This window comes from Coregonus clupeaformis, chromosome 20 (assembly GCF_020615455.1).
Source record: "Coregonus clupeaformis isolate EN_2021a chromosome 20, ASM2061545v1, whole genome shotgun sequence".
Classification (NCBI taxonomy): domain Eukaryota; kingdom Metazoa; phylum Chordata; class Actinopteri; order Salmoniformes; family Salmonidae; genus Coregonus; species Coregonus clupeaformis.
In genome coordinates, this window is record NC_059211.1 from 56,864,153 (window position 1) to 56,885,456 (window position 21,304).

At 45.1% G+C, this 21,304-nt stretch overlaps 1 protein-coding gene across 2 annotated transcripts in view; it reads left to right on the forward strand.

The window, feature by feature from the left end:
- LOC121543587 (cyclin-dependent kinase 17) overlaps positions 1–21,304 on the forward strand; it is a 33,109-nt gene that overhangs the window by 10,031 nt on the left and 1,774 nt on the right. Inside the window, exons 2-15 of one of the 2 annotated variants that reach the window (XM_041853587.2) lie at positions 12,702–12,868; positions 13,728–13,892; positions 15,557–15,690; positions 18,067–18,192; positions 18,458–18,514; positions 18,630–18,744; positions 18,920–19,014; positions 19,169–19,231; positions 19,349–19,593; positions 19,994–20,091; positions 20,322–20,427; positions 20,738–20,780; positions 20,928–21,018; positions 21,116–21,193. In XM_041853587.2, coding sequence (XP_041709521.1) covers positions 12,742–12,868; positions 13,728–13,892; positions 15,557–15,690; positions 18,067–18,192; positions 18,458–18,514; positions 18,630–18,744; positions 18,920–19,014; positions 19,169–19,231; positions 19,349–19,593; positions 19,994–20,091; positions 20,322–20,427; positions 20,738–20,780; positions 20,928–21,018; positions 21,116–21,193 — 1,543 coding nt within the window. In that variant the 5' untranslated portion in view covers positions 12,702–12,741. Of the gene's footprint in view, positions 1–12,701; positions 12,877–13,727; positions 13,893–15,556; positions 15,691–18,066; positions 18,193–18,457; positions 18,515–18,629; positions 18,745–18,919; positions 19,015–19,168; positions 19,232–19,348; positions 19,594–19,993; positions 20,092–20,321; positions 20,428–20,737; positions 20,781–20,927; positions 21,019–21,115; positions 21,194–21,304 lie in introns of those variants that run through there. The other variant, XM_041853588.2, reaches the window with a different exon arrangement.

Here is a 21,304-nt window from a genome sequence, read left to right on the forward strand (position 1 = left end):
GTGTATCTGTGTTTGTGTGTCCCCTCAGTACGTGTCCCTCTCCTATCTCTGTCCTGTGGAATGTGAACTATTCCAGCTGTTCCTTGCGAAGAGGAAGCCCGTGTTTTGGGACACAGTCACACGTTCCCTGTTGTGCTCCTCTGGCTGGCTGTCCTGAGTCTTCCGGAAGCAGCTCGTTAGCCCTTGTTAGTGTGGTATGGCTTTAAAGGAGAAGTAAACAGCTAGATGGGTAACTGTAAGGCTGAGAGGGCTGGTGGGAGGATGATGCTACAGGAAGAGAGGATGGATGGGCTGACAGTTATTGACTTGACTGTCAGACTACAGAGGCTTCAATAACAGCACCGGTGTGGCCTTCTGCTCCTCCCTCACACAGAGGGATGAGACAACGACGCACAGAGGAGAAGAGGAGTCTTTTATCTTTTCAAAGGGTCGTCATGCGAGACTGAGAGATTGCTAAAGCTGGTTAAAGGGTAGCGGTCTACGCAACTCCAAAGGGTTGCGTTAAACTGGCTAAGAGAATGTGTGTTTAGGGGTGAGGTTTGGGTCATGTTGGAGTCTGTCCCGTTCATCTCTCCATTTGACACAGGGATAATGTATAGCCTAGTCCGTGCACATCTTCTTATCTCCCTCCCTCACACACACACACACACACACAGTGCTTTTTGTCCCTTTCCAACCCCCCTTGCTTCACACAGATGACACTGTCGTGTCTGGGCGCCAGTTCAAACCCTGTGTATGTGTGTGTGTGTGTCAAGCCACTCACTATGGGGCTCTGATAACACATGTTCCTGCTTTATTCTGTGTGTTGTTTGTATTTATGATCAGAAAGGCTCTGACTTTGCTGATTGCTACTTTATTGAGGAAAAATGTATGACTGAGATATGTGGTTGTCCCACCTAGCTACAGTATCACTAACTGTAAGTCGCTCTGGATAAGAGCATCTACTAAATGACTAAAATGTCAAATATAAAAAGGGAGAGAGGGAGGGAGCACGTTCCTGTGTGGTGTTTATGCTTGTCTGTGTATAATGGCAGGCCTGTCCTCTGTACAACACACTGTGTATTCAGCTGTGAGAGTCTGCAGTACCCAGACCTAAAAATAACCCCCCTTATTGCCCCTCTCCTCCTCTTCTCCTCCCTCCCCCTTTCACCCATTCCCTCTCTCCTTTGCTATCCCTCCACTCTTCTTATCTCCTTTCTCTTTCTCTTTCTCTCTCTCTCTCTCTCTCTCTCTCTCTCTCTCTCTCTCTCTCTCTCTCTCTCTCTCTCTCTTGGCTTCCTCTCTCTCAGCTTCCTCTCTCCACTCTCACACTGAAGGAGATTTTACAGCATTTGGGACATGGGTATTTCTGTCTCTGTTTGCGCAAGGGCCTCTAATGTACACACACACACTCTCTCACACACACACACGCACACGTCTATTACCCGTTAGCGCTGTTATTTCAGCTCATCCCTCCAGGGTCAGTCACGCTGAAACTCTTTTTATCTCCTTACACTGAGAGGTGTGTGTGTGTGTGTGCATGTTGGGCTCATTCCAGTCAACCAGTGTGATGGATGTCTAGCCGCAGCGTTTTGTGCTAACACATCCCATTACATCAATGTGAATGGTTGCTCCCTGGCAGCACTGGTTTATGGTTATTGGCTGCAGCAGTCATTACCTCTCAGCCAGTTGGCTCGTGTGGATTTTGGGAGGTCAGGGGTCACAGGTTGTCATAGTGATATGCCTGACCTCTCACCCCTGAGTCTGGCTGCAGGTCAAAAGATCAGAGGGGAGGCAGTGTTATATCTCTAATGGCAGTATTCCATTATTTATGTTGCTACCTCATCTGTGTGTTTGGGTAGGCTGGCTAAGATAAGGCTGAGTTTGGTTAAGGGAAGGGCTTGTGTGTGTGTGTGTGTGTGTGTGTGTGTGTGTGTGTGTGTGTGTTTGGGATAAGGCAAGGTTAGGGGTGTGGAGGGGGAGTGATGAGCGAGGGAGGGGATTTGATTAATGCCTCGGGCATTCCCTGGGTTAACCGGGTTGCGTTGATTGTATTCGATTTGGAACCGGGCTGCCTCCAGAGGGGTGTACTACAAAGCAGGATCAATGAGTTAGCCAGTGAAGTTGGCTCAACAAAATTGACATAGGTTAAGCACGTGGAGTAATGAGTAGGATTCTGTTTTCACATCCAAAAGTGATTGCTTTTGATATAAAACCTTTATCTGCCTTCCCAATGAAAACTAGTTTGAAAATTCTGACATATATTTTATGGAAAATGTATGTTTCTGAATGATGCATCATGCTGCGTTGTTGACAACATGACTGAGCGGCGCAGATTACTGATTGATTTTTAGAAAGGCCCTCCTCCCTCACTGCTTTTTCCCGTTCACATGACAGGCTATAGCCCGGTGCACCGCGGTTCAGCTTAATGGAACTCCCTCAGGGTCTAGGAACGGGTGTAATGCTGTGTGTGGGTGAGTGCTGGGAAGTATCTTCTAGTCTACATGTCTTTTGATCCGATTCATCTGAGGACAGTGGTGCTTTTGGTTAGGCACACCTACAAGGCACACCTACAAGATGAGGGAACCCATCTGGCACTGGTGTGTGTGTGTACACTGCTGTACCCCCTTTCTCTTACACAGGTGTGTGTGGTGGCCTACAGGAGTCTGTGACTGTCTGTGATCTTTATCTCATAGGGGTGATGTCAGCTAGCCCAGGGCTAAGCCTGTAACTATAGCCCGTCACTCTCCTCTCTGTACACAGCAGACACACAGAACAGGTAGGGCTGGGCGATATGGCCTAAAAATCATATCTCCATTTTATTTTATTTATAAAAAATGTTTTACTTATGGGCAATTCACGAGATATATATATCTCAACAACAAAAAAATAATCTCTGAAATAAACTTTGTTGTACAATTTAAAGGTCAATACACTATTTCAAACAGTCAGCAATAATATCATTAATTCAGGGATTGTAAAATTATACCTAGGCTAAATGTAAGCCTTCCACACCCATAAGACCCACTAATAATTGTATTATTTTATCAAAATATTTTAACCTGCTTTTTTTTTGTTGCAATAATCACTGATCTGGCTTTCAAGTCTGTCAATGAAAATGCCCTTTCTGTTAAAATTTTTACCAGAACCATCTACAATGCACATCCCCCAATAATGACCAACTTCTGGTAGCAGGCATTATAGAAAATGAAAATGTCTCAAACAATCTCTCAAGCACAAGCCCACGTGCTAGTGAGTAGCCAGCTAAACTTTATATTTCAAGTCTAGCCAACTTGGATCTATTTGCTTGCTAACAAAGTAGAACAGTTGAACTGTTATGAATACACCCTCCTGTCTGTCTCCAACTGTTTGAACAACATAGCCTCTTCACTTTGTTTAGATATTGAAATCTTACCTGGATAGGAATATGCTTATTTCTCAGAATGAGAACGAGTTGCCAATTCCTGATATAAATGTGTATTTTTATGCTCATTGCATAAAAAGACAGCTAGCACATAAGTCTGTGGCTAAAATGCTGCTAGCGGAATGTGGTACCGCAATGCCGTGCGCGACAAACTAAGCATACATTTTCCACTATCATGTTCATTGATACTCTCGTTTTAGTAGGGTCTGCTCTGTTCAACATTTTGGGAGAAGAGACATAAAAAGGGTATCGTTAGAAAGGTTAAGTTCTCATCTATTACAGTAAAATTATGTCTAAGCGTTTCGGGTGTCCATATGACCGATTCTGTTGGACCAAACCTCAAATGCAAATAGCGTGTTTAAACTGCTTGTTGTCAGAGAGGAAGAAGTTATTTCATCTTAGTTGTTGTGAGTGGCAGGGGGAGGGGCTTGGTGTCTGTGTGCCAGTGGGAAGGTGCACAGTGCACACAGCACAGAAGGATCCAAGGAGACAAGACCAAAAAGACTCAGAACGCTCATAAAAACAAACAAAAATAGCCTTCTTGCAATACAGGCATTTGGGACATCGCGCTAAAACCAAAATTCTAATTAATTTGATATATCGCCCAGCCATAAGAACAGGTAGTAGGTCTTTGCCTCAGGGGTGTGGTTGAATAGCTTTTCACAGTGTTAATCATTTTAGCCTCGGGTCAAATTATTAAATGTAATCCACAGAATGGTCCTTTGGAGGAAGGATTGTTGACATGTATTTGACATTTGTATCTAAAAGCATAATTTTGGCCTTACCCATGCCTCCTTTAAGACAACAGAATGTTTCATATGTAGGTGCCACAAAGCGAAAGTTGGTGTCATATGAAGCTTCACCGCTGCTCTGTAATATGAATAGTATTTTGATTTCACACAAAAATGTACATTTCATTTATGAATATTGAAAATAATAAACATAAATATTGAAAACTATCTTTTAGATGTAGCAATTTTTTTAACTATTGTTGAACATAATATACTCTACTGGAATATCAGTTTCAGCGTGGGATCTCTACTAGTTTTAAAGTTATAGCCCATTTTATAGAGAGATTGGCACAGTAGGCAATGTAATCAATCACGGCCCTCCTTTTACTTGTATCATTACACATCCTGCACATGACCAGCAGAAGGCGACCATTTTGAATCCATTTTCACATTCATTCTGTTGGTAATGCTTAAAAATTTGATCATAATAAAAGTAGCAGAGATCCCACTCTGGAACTTTTGATATGCCCGTAGAGTATATTGTCTTCAACAATAAATTCATATTTTTCCATATTCATGTTTATATTTTTTTATATTAATAAATTAATGTAAAAATGTGTTTATTGAAATCAAAATACTATTCATATTACAGAGCAAGCGGTAAAGATTCATATGACACCAATTGTTGCTTTGTAGCGCCTACAGATGAAACATTATGGTGTCATTAGGCCAACTTTGATGAATTATTTCTCAGTTATGCTTTTATATACATATGTCAACAAAACTTCCTCCAAAGGACCCTTCTATGGATAAAATTTTGAAATCATGGTATTTTTTTTTGTCCTGGTTTCGTATTGAATTACAGTACAGCTCTGTCTCTGTTTCTCTCTGATCTCTGTTCTCTTTCACTCTTTCTTTCTCTGTTCTAGTTTGTACCTTCCTCAGCTAACCTGGAGTTACCCTGGTGATGTCATGCCTCTTACACAAACACAAAGACACCATTCTGTTCTTCTCACTCGAAATATGCTAACTTTCTATTTTCCTCGCTGTCTCTATCCCTCGCTTGCTCTCGCTTTCACACTCTCACTCTCTCACACACACACACATCAACACACACACATTCACGTCTCTTCTCATACCATTTTTCTTTTCCTTTTCCATTTTCAATTGAATATTAATTCGACCATATCATATTTCCTAGTTACTTGACAAAGAGTGGGAGTGAGACTGGAGAGAAAAGAGCAGCCAGCCAGAGAGAGTTCTGGGATAGTCTAGACCTCGTAGTCTTTAGGAAGCAGAATATAGACTGGGGCCTTGGTCACCATGGTGACGAGGAGTTCAGGGTCTAGAGAGAGACAAAAGGGAGAGAGAGAAAAGTTGCTGTTCTTATTCAACCTCAAGGCAGATTTCCCTAAATGGGGGTGGAACTACTGTATCTTTAGGGACATGACTTCAAGGGAGCTGTCTTTGTTGTCAAATTTTAAGGAATTTAAGGATGTGAGTGTGTGTATTATTCTTAATTAGGCTTTGTCATCTGCCGTCTCCCCCTCTGCCTGCTCTTTGAAGTCTCCTCGTCTTCACTGAGCTCTGGCCTACTCACGATACACTGGGGGATCCCCAGAAGGACAGGCTAAGGGGAACAAGGGGAGATCTGAGGGAGTGCCTGGTTTGGGTTTGGAATGTGGGTCAGGACTTCACAGAAGAATGTATAGACTGTGTGTGTGTGTGTGTGTGCCTGCTTGCGCATGTATGCTTTTTTGAAGGGATGTTGATAAGAGAGAGAAAGAGAGTGGGGGAGAGACGAGGGAGATGGAGGGGGATACCGGGACAGAGCCCAAGAGCCAGTGTGTTGGATTGTGTTTGATGGGGAGTTCTATGTGCTTTCCCTTTCACATCATTCAGATATGCCAGATGCTGTATCCCCCCCACTCCCTATACCCAGTCCCCCAGCCCTGTCACATGAACTCTCTTTGTTTTACATTTACATATACATCATTTAGCAGACGCTCTTACCCAGAGATGATACCCGTCTCTGTTACTCTGTATCTGAGACAAAGACTGCTTATCTCATACACAGAGCCTGTACATAGGGCTACACAATGAATTATATTTTAATCAAAATTGCAATATTGACATGTGCAATACCCATATCTCAAGAGGCTCATGAATGTAACATTCAAATGTAATAAGGGTCCCCTGGAAAACTCTGACCAACACTTTGGTTACTACCCTGTCGCAACAACTTCTACAGGTCTTTTTCATTAGTTGTCATGCCAAACAACACCAACCATAGAGTCGGAATACTCATTTTATTTATATGATTCCAACAGTTCAGCCTATTGTTTTGATCTAAATCGCAAGTCAAATCACAATCGCAATATTTGGTTAAAAAAAATCACAATTAGATTATTTGCCCATATCGTGCAGCTCTACCTGTACAGCAGACTTCCCCAACTGGTGGCCCGTGGGTGATTTTATTTAGCCCCCCCAAGTTTTCTGAGCAAAAATAAAAAGGTAGATATGTTTTTTATTTATTGTTGGATATAAAAGACTGTACAAACACCAGCAAATCAACTCCAAGTGATTTTAATTTAGGAAATCTGTTCTGAAGTATTCCCACACATATATAAATTATATACTGAGTGTACAAAACATTAAGAACACCTGCTCTTTTCATGACAGACTGACCAGGTGAATCCAGGTGAAAGCTATGATCCCTTATTGATGTCACTTGTTAAATACACTTCAATCAGTATAGATGAAGGGGAGGCGACAGGTTAAAGAAGGACTGAGACATGGATTGTGTATGTGTGCCATTCAGAGGGAGAATGGGCAAGACAAAAGGTTTACAGTAAGTGCCTTTGAACAGGGTATGGTAGTAGGTGTCAAGAACTGCAACACTGCTGGGTTTTTCACAATCTACTGTTTCCCGTGTGTATCAAGAATGGTCCACCACCAAAAGGACATCCAGCCAACTTGACACAACTGTGGGACATGGGCCAGCATCCCTGTGGAACGCTTCGACACCTTGTAGAGTCCATGCCCCGACAAATTGAGGCTGTTCTGAGGGTAAGGGAGGGAGAAGGTGTTCTTAATGTTTTGTACACAGTGTATGTGATCTTATACACTGTAAGCAAGGTTTTAAATGATTATGTTTTAGTCAAATATTATATCTGTTTGGGCTTCTTGTGGTCAATTTGCAGTCTACAAATTATTTGAAATTATGTTCCGGCCCCCTGACCATCTGCTCAATAAAAAATCGGCCTGCAGCTGAATCTAGTTGATGATCCCTGCTGTACTGTGTGTGTGTGTGTGTGCAACCACTAGAGAGAGAGTGAGTTAGAGAATGAGATGTAGTGAGAGAAAGGGAGGGAGAGAGAGTTATCTTATGTATAATAGCAAGGGTAAGAGTTTTCTCCCTGTGCCGCTGATACAGGATTCTGAAACCTGTCCAATGGGAACAGCTAATCTAGTAACTCTATATCTGCGCTGCATGGTGGCAGAGAGGGAAATGCTCTAGTTAGTGGAGATGGGACCAGCAGCATTATTGTTGGATATTAAAGACTGCCCAACACACACACACACACACACACATTGGAGGACAGCTGTGGCTTCCTTGGCCCTCAATTCTTCTCATATTTCCTTGCCAACTGAGGTTATGCAGCAGGAAAGGGAGTATGTGTGTGTGTGTGTGTATCACATCCCACAGCAGCAGACACAACCTTGGTCTCAGCAACCCAATCCTCCACAGCCTGCTCACTTTCCTAGCCTGTCTGCCCAAGGACAGTGATGCTCTGAGGGGCAGACACAGGCATACTCAGCCTCAGCCACATGGCCAGGCCTGTGTCCTGCACTCTGTTCATTGGCACAAGGAAAGACCAAGGAAAGAGTTGTTGGGATGGTAACAGAACATGTCAGTAACATTAGTATTATAGCCTTATTGGCATTACGGCACTCACTACTGCCAAACTGTGTGTGTGTGTGTGTGTGTGTGTGTGTGATGAAGACCACGAGTGTGGCTGATAAGATAAATGGAGAATGTTCTGTTGGAAAATCCTAGTAGTGAACTCCGAACACACGCTCTTCCCTTACTGCTCACTGTTTCTCTCTCTCTCTCTCTCTCTCTCTCTCTCTCTCTCTCTCTCTCTCTCTCTCTCTCTCTCTCTCTCTCTCTCTCTCTCTCTCTCTCTCTCTCTCTCTCTCTCTCTCTCTCTCTCTTACCCTCCTACTCACTCTGTTTTTCCCTCCCTCTCTCTCTTACCCTCCTGCTCACTCTGTTTTTTTTTCTCTCTCTCTCTTACCCTCCTGCTCACTCTGTTTTTCCCTCTCTCTCTCTCTCTCTCTCTCTCTCTCTCTCTCTCTCACCCTCCTGCTCACTCTGTTTTTCTCTCTCTCTCTCCCTCTTCCCCTCCTGCTCACTCTGTTTTTCCCTCTCTCTCTCTCTCTCTCTCTCCCTCCTGCTCACTCTGTTTTTACCTCTCTCTCTTCTCTCCTCTTTTCCTTTCCTTATCTCTCTCCATCTCCTCTCCTATTTCCAGCAGGTTTGTTGTGCTTAAACAAATGGAGACACCCACAGACGCATGTACGTATACACACACACACACGCAAAACACACACACATGTTTGTTTTACTATCCTTGTGGAGACCAAACAATTGATTCCCATTCAAAATCCTATTTTCCCTAACCTTAACTCTAAACCTAATCCCTAACCCTAATTGTAACCCTAAACCTAACCCCCAAGCCTAAAATAACCTTTTTCCTTATAGGGACCGGCAAAATGTCCCCACACACACAGTACTCACACGCATGCTCACACACACACTCCTCTCCTTCATTAACTATGTTGGTTTTAATGAGATCAACTCCAGCCGAGATGAGACGAGAACCAGGTCATACCCGTGCAACACACACACACACACACACACACACACACACACACACACACACACACACACACACACGCTTAAACCTGACATCAAAGAGTCCCTGCCTGGTACATGGTGGGTGTTAGGGCATGTGGGGCGAAGGGTGGGGGAGACCTAATCTTTTATCCCCTAACACACACACAGTGTTATAGATTTTCATTGATAGATTAGTGGTTGACTGGTGAGGGTGGATGTGCTGCTAGATGCGTTTTATATGCGTTGGCCTGAGGCACATTTGAGGGCACAGATAGAAATGTCATGTATAGAGCTAATGTGATTACTCACTCTTCATGACAGTGAGGCATGTTTGTTCTACACTATATATTTCTATCTGATCGTTCTTTGACGTTGTGCCCTACTGACCGTTGCCTCCAAGCCTGGAGGTAATTTGAGCATATAGGCTTAGGCTGGACATATGAGTGTGTGTGCAATGGTGGGTGTGTCAGGGTGAGGGTGTGTCAGGGTTAGGGTATGTCAGGGTGGGGTGTGTGTCAGGGTGAGGGTGTATCAGGGTGGGGGTTGGGTAAACTGCAGCCACAGATCCAGACCATCATTGATTGAATGATTTCAGAGATTCCTGCAATGCACGCACATGCCATCAGGAATGACAGAGGAATGTTAAGGATGACAGAGGCGTGTGTCTAGACAGACAGATGGTGTCTCCAGTGTATACAGTTGAGCTAATGATCTCAGAGGGAGTGAAGGAGAAAGGTACACTACATGACCAAAAGTATGTGGACAACTGCTCGTCGAACATCTCATTCCAAAATCATGGGAATTAATATGGAGTTGGTCCCCCCCTTCGCTGCTATAACAGCCTCCACTCTTCTGGGAAGGCTTTCCACTAGATGTTGGAACATTGCTGCGGGGACTTGCTTCCATTCAGCCACGAGCATTAGTGAGGTCAGGCATTGATGTTGGGCGACTAGGCCTGGCTAGCAGTTGGCGTTCCAATTCATCCCAAAGGTGTTCGATGGGGTTGAGGTCAGGGCTCTGTGCAGGCCAGTCAAGTTCTTCCACACCGATCTTGACAAACCATTTCTGTATGGACCTCGCTTTGTGCACGGGGGCATTGTCATGCTGAAACAGGAAAGGGCCTTCCCTAAACTGTTGCCACAAAGTTGGAAGCACAGTGTCGTCTAGAATGTCATTGTATGCTGTAGCATTAAGATTTCCCTTCACTTGAACTAAGGGGCCTAGGCCGAACCAAGGAAAACAGCCCCAGACCATTATTCCTCCTCCACCAAACTTTACAGTTGGCACTATGCATTGGGGCAGGTAGCGTTCTCCTCGCATCCGCCAAACCCAGATTCGTCCGTCGGACTGCCAGATGGTGAAGCGTGATTCATCACTCCAGAGAACGCGTTTCCACTGCTCCAGAGTCCAACGGTGGCGACCTTTACACCTCTCCAGCCGACGCTTGGCATTGCGCACGGTGATCTTAGGCTTGTGTGCGGCTGCTCGGCCATGGAAACCCATTTCATGAAGCTCCCGATGAACAGTTCTTGTGCTGACGTTGCTTCCAGAGGCAGTTTGCAACCGAGGACAGGCGATTTTTACGCGCTTCAGCACTCTGCGGCCCAGTTCTGTGAGCTTGTGTGGCCTACCGCTTCACGGCTGAGCCGTTGTTGCTCCTAGACGTTTCCACTTCACAATAACAGCACTAGCAGGGCAGAAATTTGACTAACTGACTTGTTGGAAAGGTGGAATCCTATGGCGGTGCCTGTGTGCTTGATTTTATACACCTGTCCGCAACGGGTATGGCTGAAATAGCCGCATCCACTCATTTGAAGGGGTGTCTACATACTTTTGCATATACAGTGTCGATGGATGGAGAGATGGATAGTTAGATAATCTTGTGTCTGTCTGTCTGATGTAGTCCCCTGTAGCTCAGTTGGTAGAGCATGGCGCTTGCAACGCCAGGGTTGTGGGTTCATTTCCCACGGGGGGCCAGTATGAAAATGTATGCACTCACTAACTGTAAGTCGCTCTGGATAAGAGCGTCTGCTAAATGACTCAAATGTAAATATAAATGTTGTGAGGTTAGTGCTGTGTTAGGATGTTTTCATGATGTAGTGGCTTACTGTATCCCACTGCTGGCTGGCAGTGTGTTATCGCCGTGTCCAGTACGGGATGGTGTGGGGGGGGGGTTAGAAGGGGGGGTCCCGCTCGCCCGAGGGCGTCACCGCGGCAACACAATGGGCAGGGAAACTGGCCTGAGGCAGAGAGAGCAAGGTGTTTCCTGTGACCTGGCTTACTGCTGTGTCAGCATGCACAGACACGCACGTACTGATACACATAAACACACACACTGCCTACACACATGCGCATGCACACACACACACACAAACCATACACAGATAGATACACACACACACACACATACTGTATTCTACATACATTTATGCATATTTACCATACACACATAAATCAAACACTAACATATCCACATAATTCATTGATACATTCACACACATACAGTAGGTCCTACACGGATGGATGCACACAAAACACAGCCATACCATCGGACCAGGCAGGTATTTGTGTTGCTGTGGAATGTGGTCAGTTCTCCCAGTCTGCTGGCCTTTTCACCTCCCATCACACTCAGCCAGCCAGCCTGCCTTGGCCAATCATTCCAGCCGCTGGCCCAGATCTGTCACTGCAGCCCACCAATCACACCATAGGACACAACCACATGATGACCACTGCTGTTAATTAGGGTGTGGATAGTCTGAGGACACTGATGGGGAGGTGTGTGTGTGTGTGTGTGTGTGTGTGACTGCTATTCCTATATTTAGCTGGTACTGTGAATTTAAAGTTGACCTCTGTATTGCACCTCTCATTATGTCATTTTAGCCACAGGAGATGGCTTTGATAAATGATGGATGAGTGTCTGCGCGTGGTGTGTTTGTGTGTGTGTGTCTGCATCTGTGTGGATATGTGTGTGTATTAATGCATTTTGCTTGAAATTAAGGAAAGCAGTATTCATGTTTGGCTGTTAAATTCATGTTTAATTCATGCTTTATTAAGGCCCTAGCTTAGTACTGAGTGCTAAGGAGAGGTGCAGTGACTGCAGTATTCCTCTACTCCTCATAAATATTAGATTAAAAGGAGGCGTAGTTTATTTATGAAGGGTGCTATTTTAGCACACACACTTATGTTCTCATGCATACTCTTGCAGCTTAAGGATTGGGCTTCTCACTGTCTATATGTAGGTGTGTTCATGTGTTGGTAGCATGTACAATACTGGAATAATAACATAATCACAACACAACGTACTTACTCCAACCCAACTGTACCAATCTCAAGATAAGGAAGCTAGCATGTCGCTATGTGAGCAACATTGGACTAGAAGTGACTAGCGAGACAATTACAAGTTATTTGTTTATGCCACCACAGTGTGTGTGTGTGTGTGTGTGTGTGTGTGTGTGTCTGGCTCAGTTGGTGGAGCATGGCACTTGCAACGCCAGTATTGTGGGTTCGATTCCCACGGGGGACCAGTACAAACACATATGAAAATGTATGCACTCATTACTGTAAGTCGTTCTGGATAAGAGCGTCTGCTAAATGACTAAAACGTTAAAAATAATTGAGTGTGTGTGTAGGTCCAGTGCTGACCTTTGCCCTCTGTGCTCTACAGGCCCTGCCAGCCCAGCCCAGCCAACCCTGAGGAGTGTGTGATGGAGAAGATGAAGAGGTTTAAGCGGCGTCTGTCCCTGACGCTGCGATCCAGCCACACCATAGACGAGTCTCTGTCTGAACTGGCCGAACAGATGACCATCGAGGACGGCGGCAACAAGGACAACGGTCAGTAGGTGTGTGTGTGAATGAGTATTATAGATTGTATTAGTAAACAAACAGAGCGCACACCCACTCCAGAGCTCTGTGCCAGTCCCAGTGATTAGAGACTAATAATGTTACTATTCTGAAGTGAGTCTTGACTGAATGCCAGTAGAGAAGGATACAGCCAGCCAGTGGACACACATTAGGGCCCTTTGGTCGCCCCGAGGATACAGTTGAAATGTTTGATGTAGCTGGCAGCCAACAGTATCCTTTCTTGCCTTCTGAAGTGATTCAATATGATGGCTAATGAGAGTTTGGTGTGCCAATGGCCTGAGGGAGACCGAGAGAACGGGTGAGAGACACATAGAGGAAGAAAGAGAGGGAAATTGACACACAGGGAAAGCGAGAGAGAGCAGCAGGGTGAATGATCGTGTCCTAGAGAGTAGCTCTTTATGTCCATATGTAACAACAGAAGCAGCCTGGTGGGATGAAACACCTACTGGGGCACACACACACACAACGCAGGGAGACGGCAGGTGATGCTGCCACAATATTTGTGGAAAAGACATCACACAGAGAAGGAAAACACTCACATATAAACAGACATTTATAGCTGTTGAAGTATGAAGCTAAAATCCTCTGACCTACTTTAGGTTGCATAAGTGTTCTTTTCTACCCTTTTTATGTAAAACATAACGAAACAAGGAAGCACTCTGTTTACTGAATTCTGCTCAACAGAAGACAGAACCGTATATGAACTACTTGTACAAATGACTGATTGATTGATTGGTAGATTGCGTGATGAATCGGATAGATGGATCAATAGATTGGCTGATTGATTGACATATTGGCTAATTGATTGACATATTGTTTCTCCTTGCAGAGCCGATCGTGCGTAATGGGCGACCACCCTCCTCCCACAGCATGCACTCGTTCCTGCACCAGTACACTGGCTCCTTCAAGAAGCCCCCCCTCCGCAGGCCACACAGTGTCATCGGAGGAAGCCTGGGATCCTTCATGACCTTCCCCAGCAATGGCAGCCGCCTCGGTGAGTTACACAGAGAGAGAAACAAACACACACACACTCAGAGATGCATGTATACACTAACGGCACACATGCTTGCACACACACACTCATATGCATGCACACACATACACACGTCACACACACTCATTCAAAGATGCAGGCATTTTCACTAATGACACACCCACTAGCAGCACCACTATAAACAGCCTGTTCTCGTTCATGGCCATGCCACCCAGCTGCCAGGGTGAGTTGCCGTGGAGACAGGCATTCTCGTACCTGTGCACCAGGAAGTGACTGAGAAAGAGCAGATGGCGACATGGGACAAACAGGAAGTGTGTCATAGCCCCTGAGAGTTCCGTCATGACACGGTCATGGTGTGACATTTCATCACACACAACACCAGACTCGTCTGTCTCTCCATCTTTATCTCTAACCTTCCTCTCAATTAAGTATTGTTGTATGAGTCAACCTTTCTCATTCTTCACTGTGTGTTTGTGCAGGTTTATATTTGCTTCTAAAAGTTAGATGTTTGTGTGCGTATGTGATTCAATTTGTAAGTCGCTCTGGATAAGAGTGTCTGCTAAATGACGTAAATGTAAATTCATACATTTGTGTGTGTCTGAGGACAAACGTCTCCCCTGCATGTTCTTTGAGCCATCACCATGACGATAGCTGTTCCTTGCTGTTCTCTGGTCTCCAGGGTGAGCCAACTATTATGGTCTGCGGTCGATAATTTTTCATGAAGCGCTTCTCCTCAGACTGAACTCTGTCCCAGTTAGAGTTACATTTGGTTTGGGGATATTGGGGGGAACAGACAACCAGGCAAGTCTATCTGGGACAAGATGAAACTAGATTAGAACACACTGTCACACTATGTTATATGCCTGTTTAGCTCAAAGAACAGAGTGAGAGAGAAGAAATAGGGCTAAAGTGAGGAAAGAGAGTGGAGTTGGAAAGAACAGAGGGGTATTTGGTAGACAGAGAATAAGATAGACGGATAGAGAGAGAAGCAGAAAGGAAGGAAAGGGAGGTGAAGATGACAGTAGTACAGTGTGCTGGATGATATGATGACAGGCTGCTGGGCTGGAGGTGTTGACACAATGATGACAGAGAGAATATGTGCCAGCACACTCAGATACAGCTACTCATTAACACTGTGTGTGTGTATGTTTGTGTGAATGCATGTATGTTTAGTGTGTGTGATCATCGGTGTGTTCATTAGTTCACCCCCCCCCACTACGCACCGTGTTCTAGACCAGAGGCTGTAGTTTTAGTTTTATGACTCTGGAGGAAGCAGAGTTGGTTAAATTGTTTAATCTTTGGCCTGTGGGGTGAGAGGGGGAAGGGGTGAGAGAAGGGGAGAGAGAGAGAGACTGCAGGATGATGAAAGAAGGGAACTTGAGAGAAGGAGAGCGGTTGTAGGGTTGGGACCAGGCCATAAACTGTAACTGTTAACAGAATGAGAGAGAGCACTCCTTCTGTCTCCAACTAATTCTCTCCCATTCTTACTAAAAACAGCAGACTGCTGACTCAATTTGACACAAGCTATAGCAATTCCTTGCCATGTTTATCTCATAGAAGATCATGAGTGTCATTTGCCAGACACAATGTTGAAATTGAGCATGTTCAGCTTCTAAACTCGAACTCTTCCTCCCTCTTTCTCGTCTTCCACTCTTCCTCCCAAGACATCGTCCATGAGAACCTGAAGATGGGCTCAGACGGGGAGAGTGACCAGGCGTCTGGGACGTCGTCAGACGAGGTGCAGTCGCCCAGCGGGGTGTGTCTGAGGAATAGAGTGCAACGACGCATCTCCATGGAGGTACACAAACACACACTCACACACCCGTCACTCTATGACAGAGTACTCCACAACCAACCCCCACCACCAATCCCTGTCTCTCGATAAGGGAACTACACCTCTCCCTGCTCCCCATCTCTGTTCTCTTCTCTTTCTCTACGAGGCTTTCACTGTCTGACTCTGAATACTGATATGAATCCTGTTGCCCAAGGACCAGAGCGAGGAGGAGGGTAGAGAGATGGAGGGAAAGAGCGGGGGAGAGATGTGGAGGGAAAGGGAGTTATGGAGATGGAGGTAGTGGGATAGAGAAAGGAAGACAGAGGGATGGAGAAAGAGGAGGGTTGATGGCAGGCAGGGTGGAAAGTATGAGCTGGTTCAGGCCACTAACAGTTAAACAGACTGACTGACTGACTAATGGAAAGTTGACATGCGACAGTAATCTGTGACACGCTTGGCCTCTGACTGTTGAGATTCCAGACGATCCCCCGCCACATAGCTGGTCAACAATCCTGAGAGGAACCTCGGACAGGGAGTGGGATGGAGACAGGGAGAGAGACTGCTCCACTTAGCTCAGCAAGAACCTGGGATTTAAAGAGGGACTGCCTTTAAAAAGTAAGGAATCCCTTTGAAAACGTACTGATGTGGCATCAGTATGAGTCAGAAAAGGTTATTCTAGTGTCAAAATGTACTACAAAGTGTAAATAGGATAATTTTGGTCATAAAGTCAGTCTCGTCCAAAACGGAGTTTGGAACATCTGTAAAATGTTCGGGTAAAATGGAGGTTGAGTTTTAATTTGAAGATGATCATTTGCCCACTAACATGGGGTGAACAGCTGTGGTGATTGCTCTCTATCCAATACCACAGACAGTGAGACAGACCTGCCCACAGCTCCGACTTTGTTTACATTTGACAATGCATCACACATCACAACCAAACACATTGGTTAGATGTAAAATTGCGCAATTAAAACATCCTCAGCAACAACTTTAATTACAGATTTCTTGAGTTATCTTAGATTCATTCTGGGGATTTTGAGGAAGTGAAATAGGCTTCCTCGTCTACAGTGTCTCATGGGGGACAAACATCTCCAATACTGATCTCTTGTTTTTCTAATGAGCAACATGAAAACACACGTGCCAATCGGCGTGTTCTCAGTCGCTCTTTAAGACTGGGGATGTTTTTCCTTTCCTCTCTGTGTGACTCGTTTTTGCTTTTTTCTATGTGTGTGAATGCTGTGAAGTTTGACCTTAGTTCCTGGTGTCCCATGGACTATTTAGAATTTATACTATGGATAATATATTTGGTGCAGGTTAATGGTAGTCTCACTGGTTCTGTTGACTGAGTTCCTATAGAATCACGTGTAGGAATGCTGTTTCCTCAGCCTGGTGACATTGTGCTGCCTGGTGGTCAGTCTGGAGAAGTGTAAACAGTACTTGACTACCTGTATATCAGTATTATGGTATTACACACACACGGATTGACCTATTTCTCCTCGATGCCAAGTGTTTATTTGAGCAGTCTGAGCAGAGGCACAAGAGGTGCTTGAGCTTTAGATGGTAATCATCAGACGATCTGAATAATCACACACACACACGTCATCTCAGTTACTACATCTAACCAGATTCACACACACACTCATGTGGGTACATGTCATTCTTCCCATTTGTTCCCTTTGAAGCCAAGTGTTTGGGGTTAGTAGGCTGTAACAATACACTGATTCATATCACTATCTATAGAGAGAACATCTATTTTGATCTGTTTCTATGGGGGGAGAGATCGCAGGCGGTATATACATGTGTTAGATGATATCTATGGTGGGTGTGTTTTTGTGTCAATAGTGTGTGAAGATGCTTGTTTGCTTACCTATGTTGTGTTTGTCTGTTTTTGTCCGTTTTGTGTTGAGTGTGTGTAGGCATGTATTTGATGTGCATCTGCGATGCCATGTTTTCTCTTCTTCAATAACGATTGTTTTCATGTATGGATTATTTTTGTATAAGCGCCTCTATTCTCTCTTTACGGGGTGAGGAGGAGTGGGAGGAGAGGAGAGAGTCATTTCTAGGACAAAGTGTGTGGGTGAAGTCATGGAGCTTTCTGCTGTCTACATGTCTCACACACACACACACACACACACAGACGCAGTATTCGATAGGACTCATGATATATGTGATGTGTATCGATAGGACTCATGATATATGTGATGTGTATCGATAGGACTCATGATATATGTGATGTGTATCGATAGGACTCATGATATATGTGATGTGTATCGATAGGACTCATGATATATGTGATGTGTATCGATAGGACTCATGATATATGTGGTGTGTATCGATAGGACTCATGATATATGTGATGTGTATGTTACGTCTCTAACTCAATTTGGTGTGTGTGTGTAGGACCTGAACAAGCGTCTGTCTCTGCCTGCTGACATCCGTATCCCTGACGGTTACCTGGAGAAGCTGCAGCTGAGCAGCCCTACCTTCGACCAGCCCCTGAGCCGACTCTCCCGCAGGGCCTCACTGGTACGTGTGTGTGAGAGAGAGAGAGAGAGAGAGAGAGAGAGAGAGTGATTGAAGGAATATAACATTATTGCTCTAACGTGTTCAGGTACCGTCCTCCTTTCTGGTTGTCTCTGTGGCAACAGGCATGAGGTTGAATTGGACTGTCTCTGTATGTAATCTTGTGTAGTGAATGAAGGTATACTGTACAGACTTCATTCAACACAGAGAAAAAGACGTAACAACACGAAAGATGATCTCTCTCTTTCTCTTTATATCTGTTTTTCAGTCGGAGATTGGTTTTGGGAAGCTGGAGACCTACATCAAACTGGACAAACTGGGAGAGGTCAGAGAACACACACAAACATACTCCTATAAACTCAGAAAACATGTTTTTCACAAGAGGTTCACAATTGTTATTTAGTTTTGACTCCGGGCATAACCAGTTAGTCTTTCTATAGGGGACCTATGCTACAGTGTTTAAGGGGCGCAGTAAGCTGACTGACAACCTGGTGGCGCTAAAGGAGATCAGGCTGGAGCACGAGGAGGGAGCACCCTGCACCGCCATCAGAGAAGGTGAGTCTATACCTCACTACCTTTCCTCCTCTATCACTTCATCTTCCTCTCCCTCATCCTCCCATTTCTGATTTCAATGCTACATTCTAACTTCTATTTTTTTCTCACTCTTCACTCTCATTCACTATTGTTCCTCCTCTTTGTCAATATATTACCCCTTTCCTTCTCTCTCCAGTGTCGTTACTGAAGGACCTGAAACATGCCAACATCGTGACCTTACACGACATCGTCCACACAGACAAGAGCCTGACGCTGGTCTTCGAGTACCTGGTGAGAATCACTTACTTCCTCACTCTGCTCACACTGCATGCTGGTCTTTGTAGTCAAATATCTGCCCCAATTATCTGAGGTGTTTGTTGTCTTACGTAGGCTGTTGTACATGTACTTCCTGTCTGACTGACTGCTGACCTCACTTCCTGTGTAGGATAAGGACCTGAAGCAGTACATGGACGACTGTGGGAACATCATGAGCATGCACAACGTCAAGGTGAGTATGACCAAGACTAATGGCCTAGCACTCACTGTACTGTAAGCCACTTAAAAATATATAAAAAAACCTGCATAATAGTGGTTAACATTGCATGTGTCGTTTGTACGGTTCTAGATCTTCTTGTTCCAAATCTTGCGGGGGCTGGCGTACTGCCACAAGCGGAAGGTTCTCCACAGAGACTTAAAGCCCCAGAACCTGCTCATCAACGAGAGAGGGGAACTCAAACTGGCCGACTTTGGTCTGGCGCGGGCTAAGTCTGTCCCCACTAAGACGTACTCCAACGAGGTGGTGACTCTGTGGTACCGGCCACCTGATGTCCTGCTAGGCTCCTCTGAGTACTCCACACAGATTGACATGTGGTAAGAACACTACATCCTAACAAGCTACACCAAGGGGATTCAAATCCTACCTTGGAGGTCCAGAGTACTGCTGGTTTTCTGTTCAACCTGATAATGAATTGCACCCACCTGGTGTCCCAGGTCTAAATCAGTCCCTGATTAAAAACTGCAGTGGAACTGGCTTCAAGGTCCAGATTTGAGGGCCCTACACCCTTACACCCTAGGAACTACAACCACTTCATTCAGTGTATTTTTTCACATAAACTTTTAGTAAGAGCTATACATCCTAAACCCTTCATCCTACTTCCTAGCCTCTATACTCGTGTGTGTGTGTGTGTGTGTGTATGCGTATCTGTGAACAAGCCGTGTGCATGTGTGTAATGCTCTCTCTCTCTCTTTCTCTCTCTCTGCGTGTGTGTAGGGGTGTGGGGTGTATATTTTATGAGATGGCTGCAGGTCGGCCCCTGTTTCCTGGCTCCACCGTAGAGGACGAGCTCCACCTCATATTCAGACTGCTGGGTGAGTACAGAGTACACCCTGATTGGATTTTACAGCCTAACTAACCCACTGACCTAGCGCCACCTAGTGTCTGCTACAGGGACAAACACACACTAACACAACCACAGAACTCTCTAAATAAGCAGGAAATTCCTCAGACATGGTGATGATGATGGGGACATTACTTGAGCGTTAACTAAACGTTGATAGTGTCATCTAAAGACTGTCCCCTCTCTCTCTTATTTCTTCAGGCACGCCATCAGAGGACAACTGGCCAGGGATCTCTGGCGTCGACGAGTTCAAATCCTACAACTTCCCCAAATACAAACCTCAGCCCTTCATCAACCATGCACCCAGGTACCGTGTGTTAGTGTGTGCGCGCGTGTGTGTATGTGCGTGCGCACGTTCGTGTGTGCGCATGCGTCCATGAGTGTGTGTGAGTGCGCACGTTTCTGTGTGGGTGTCTGAATGCGTATCCGTGAGTGTGTTTAGTCAGTGCAGGAGGCAGGAAATCCTGTGGAACTTTAGTGAAGCAACTCTTCTTCCTTCCTCTGAGCCACCAAGTTCCCATCAGTCACCACCAACTGACAGTAAACCCTGTGATTCCTGAGCTCTCTCTCTCTAACTCTCTATCCCTCCCCTCTCTCTCTATCTCTCTCCTTTTCAGGTTGGACACAGAAGGCATTGAACTTGTGTTATCATTTCTGAAAGTGAGTTTCTCTGTCTACATTTTTAACACTGGCATGCAGTACTTATAATGAACAACAGGGGGCACAGTAGTCACTTCTGCCTTACTGATTCTGTTTCGTTGTTGCTGTACTGTCAGTGTGTTAACTGTTGGTCTCCCTCCTCTCCAGTATGAGTCCAAGAAGAGGATCTCAGCAGATGAAGCTATGAAGCAGGCCTACTTCAAGAGCCTGGGGGCACGGGTCCACACACTGCATGAGAGTGAGTCTCTAAACCTGGGGATGATCAGTACTGGTCTAGTCCTCTGAATGGCCTGGAGATACACATAATTACAATCCTCTCTCTCGCTCTCACTCAGGTATATCAATATTCACTCTGAAGGATATCCAACTGCAGAGAGACCCTGGCTATCGGAACTCCTCACACCTAGAGTCAGGTGTGTAAAACACGAACACACACACACACACACACACACGTTCCTCTTCTTACCTGGAGCTTCATAACTGTTATGACATACATAGAACCCTCTCTCTCTCTCCCTCCCTCC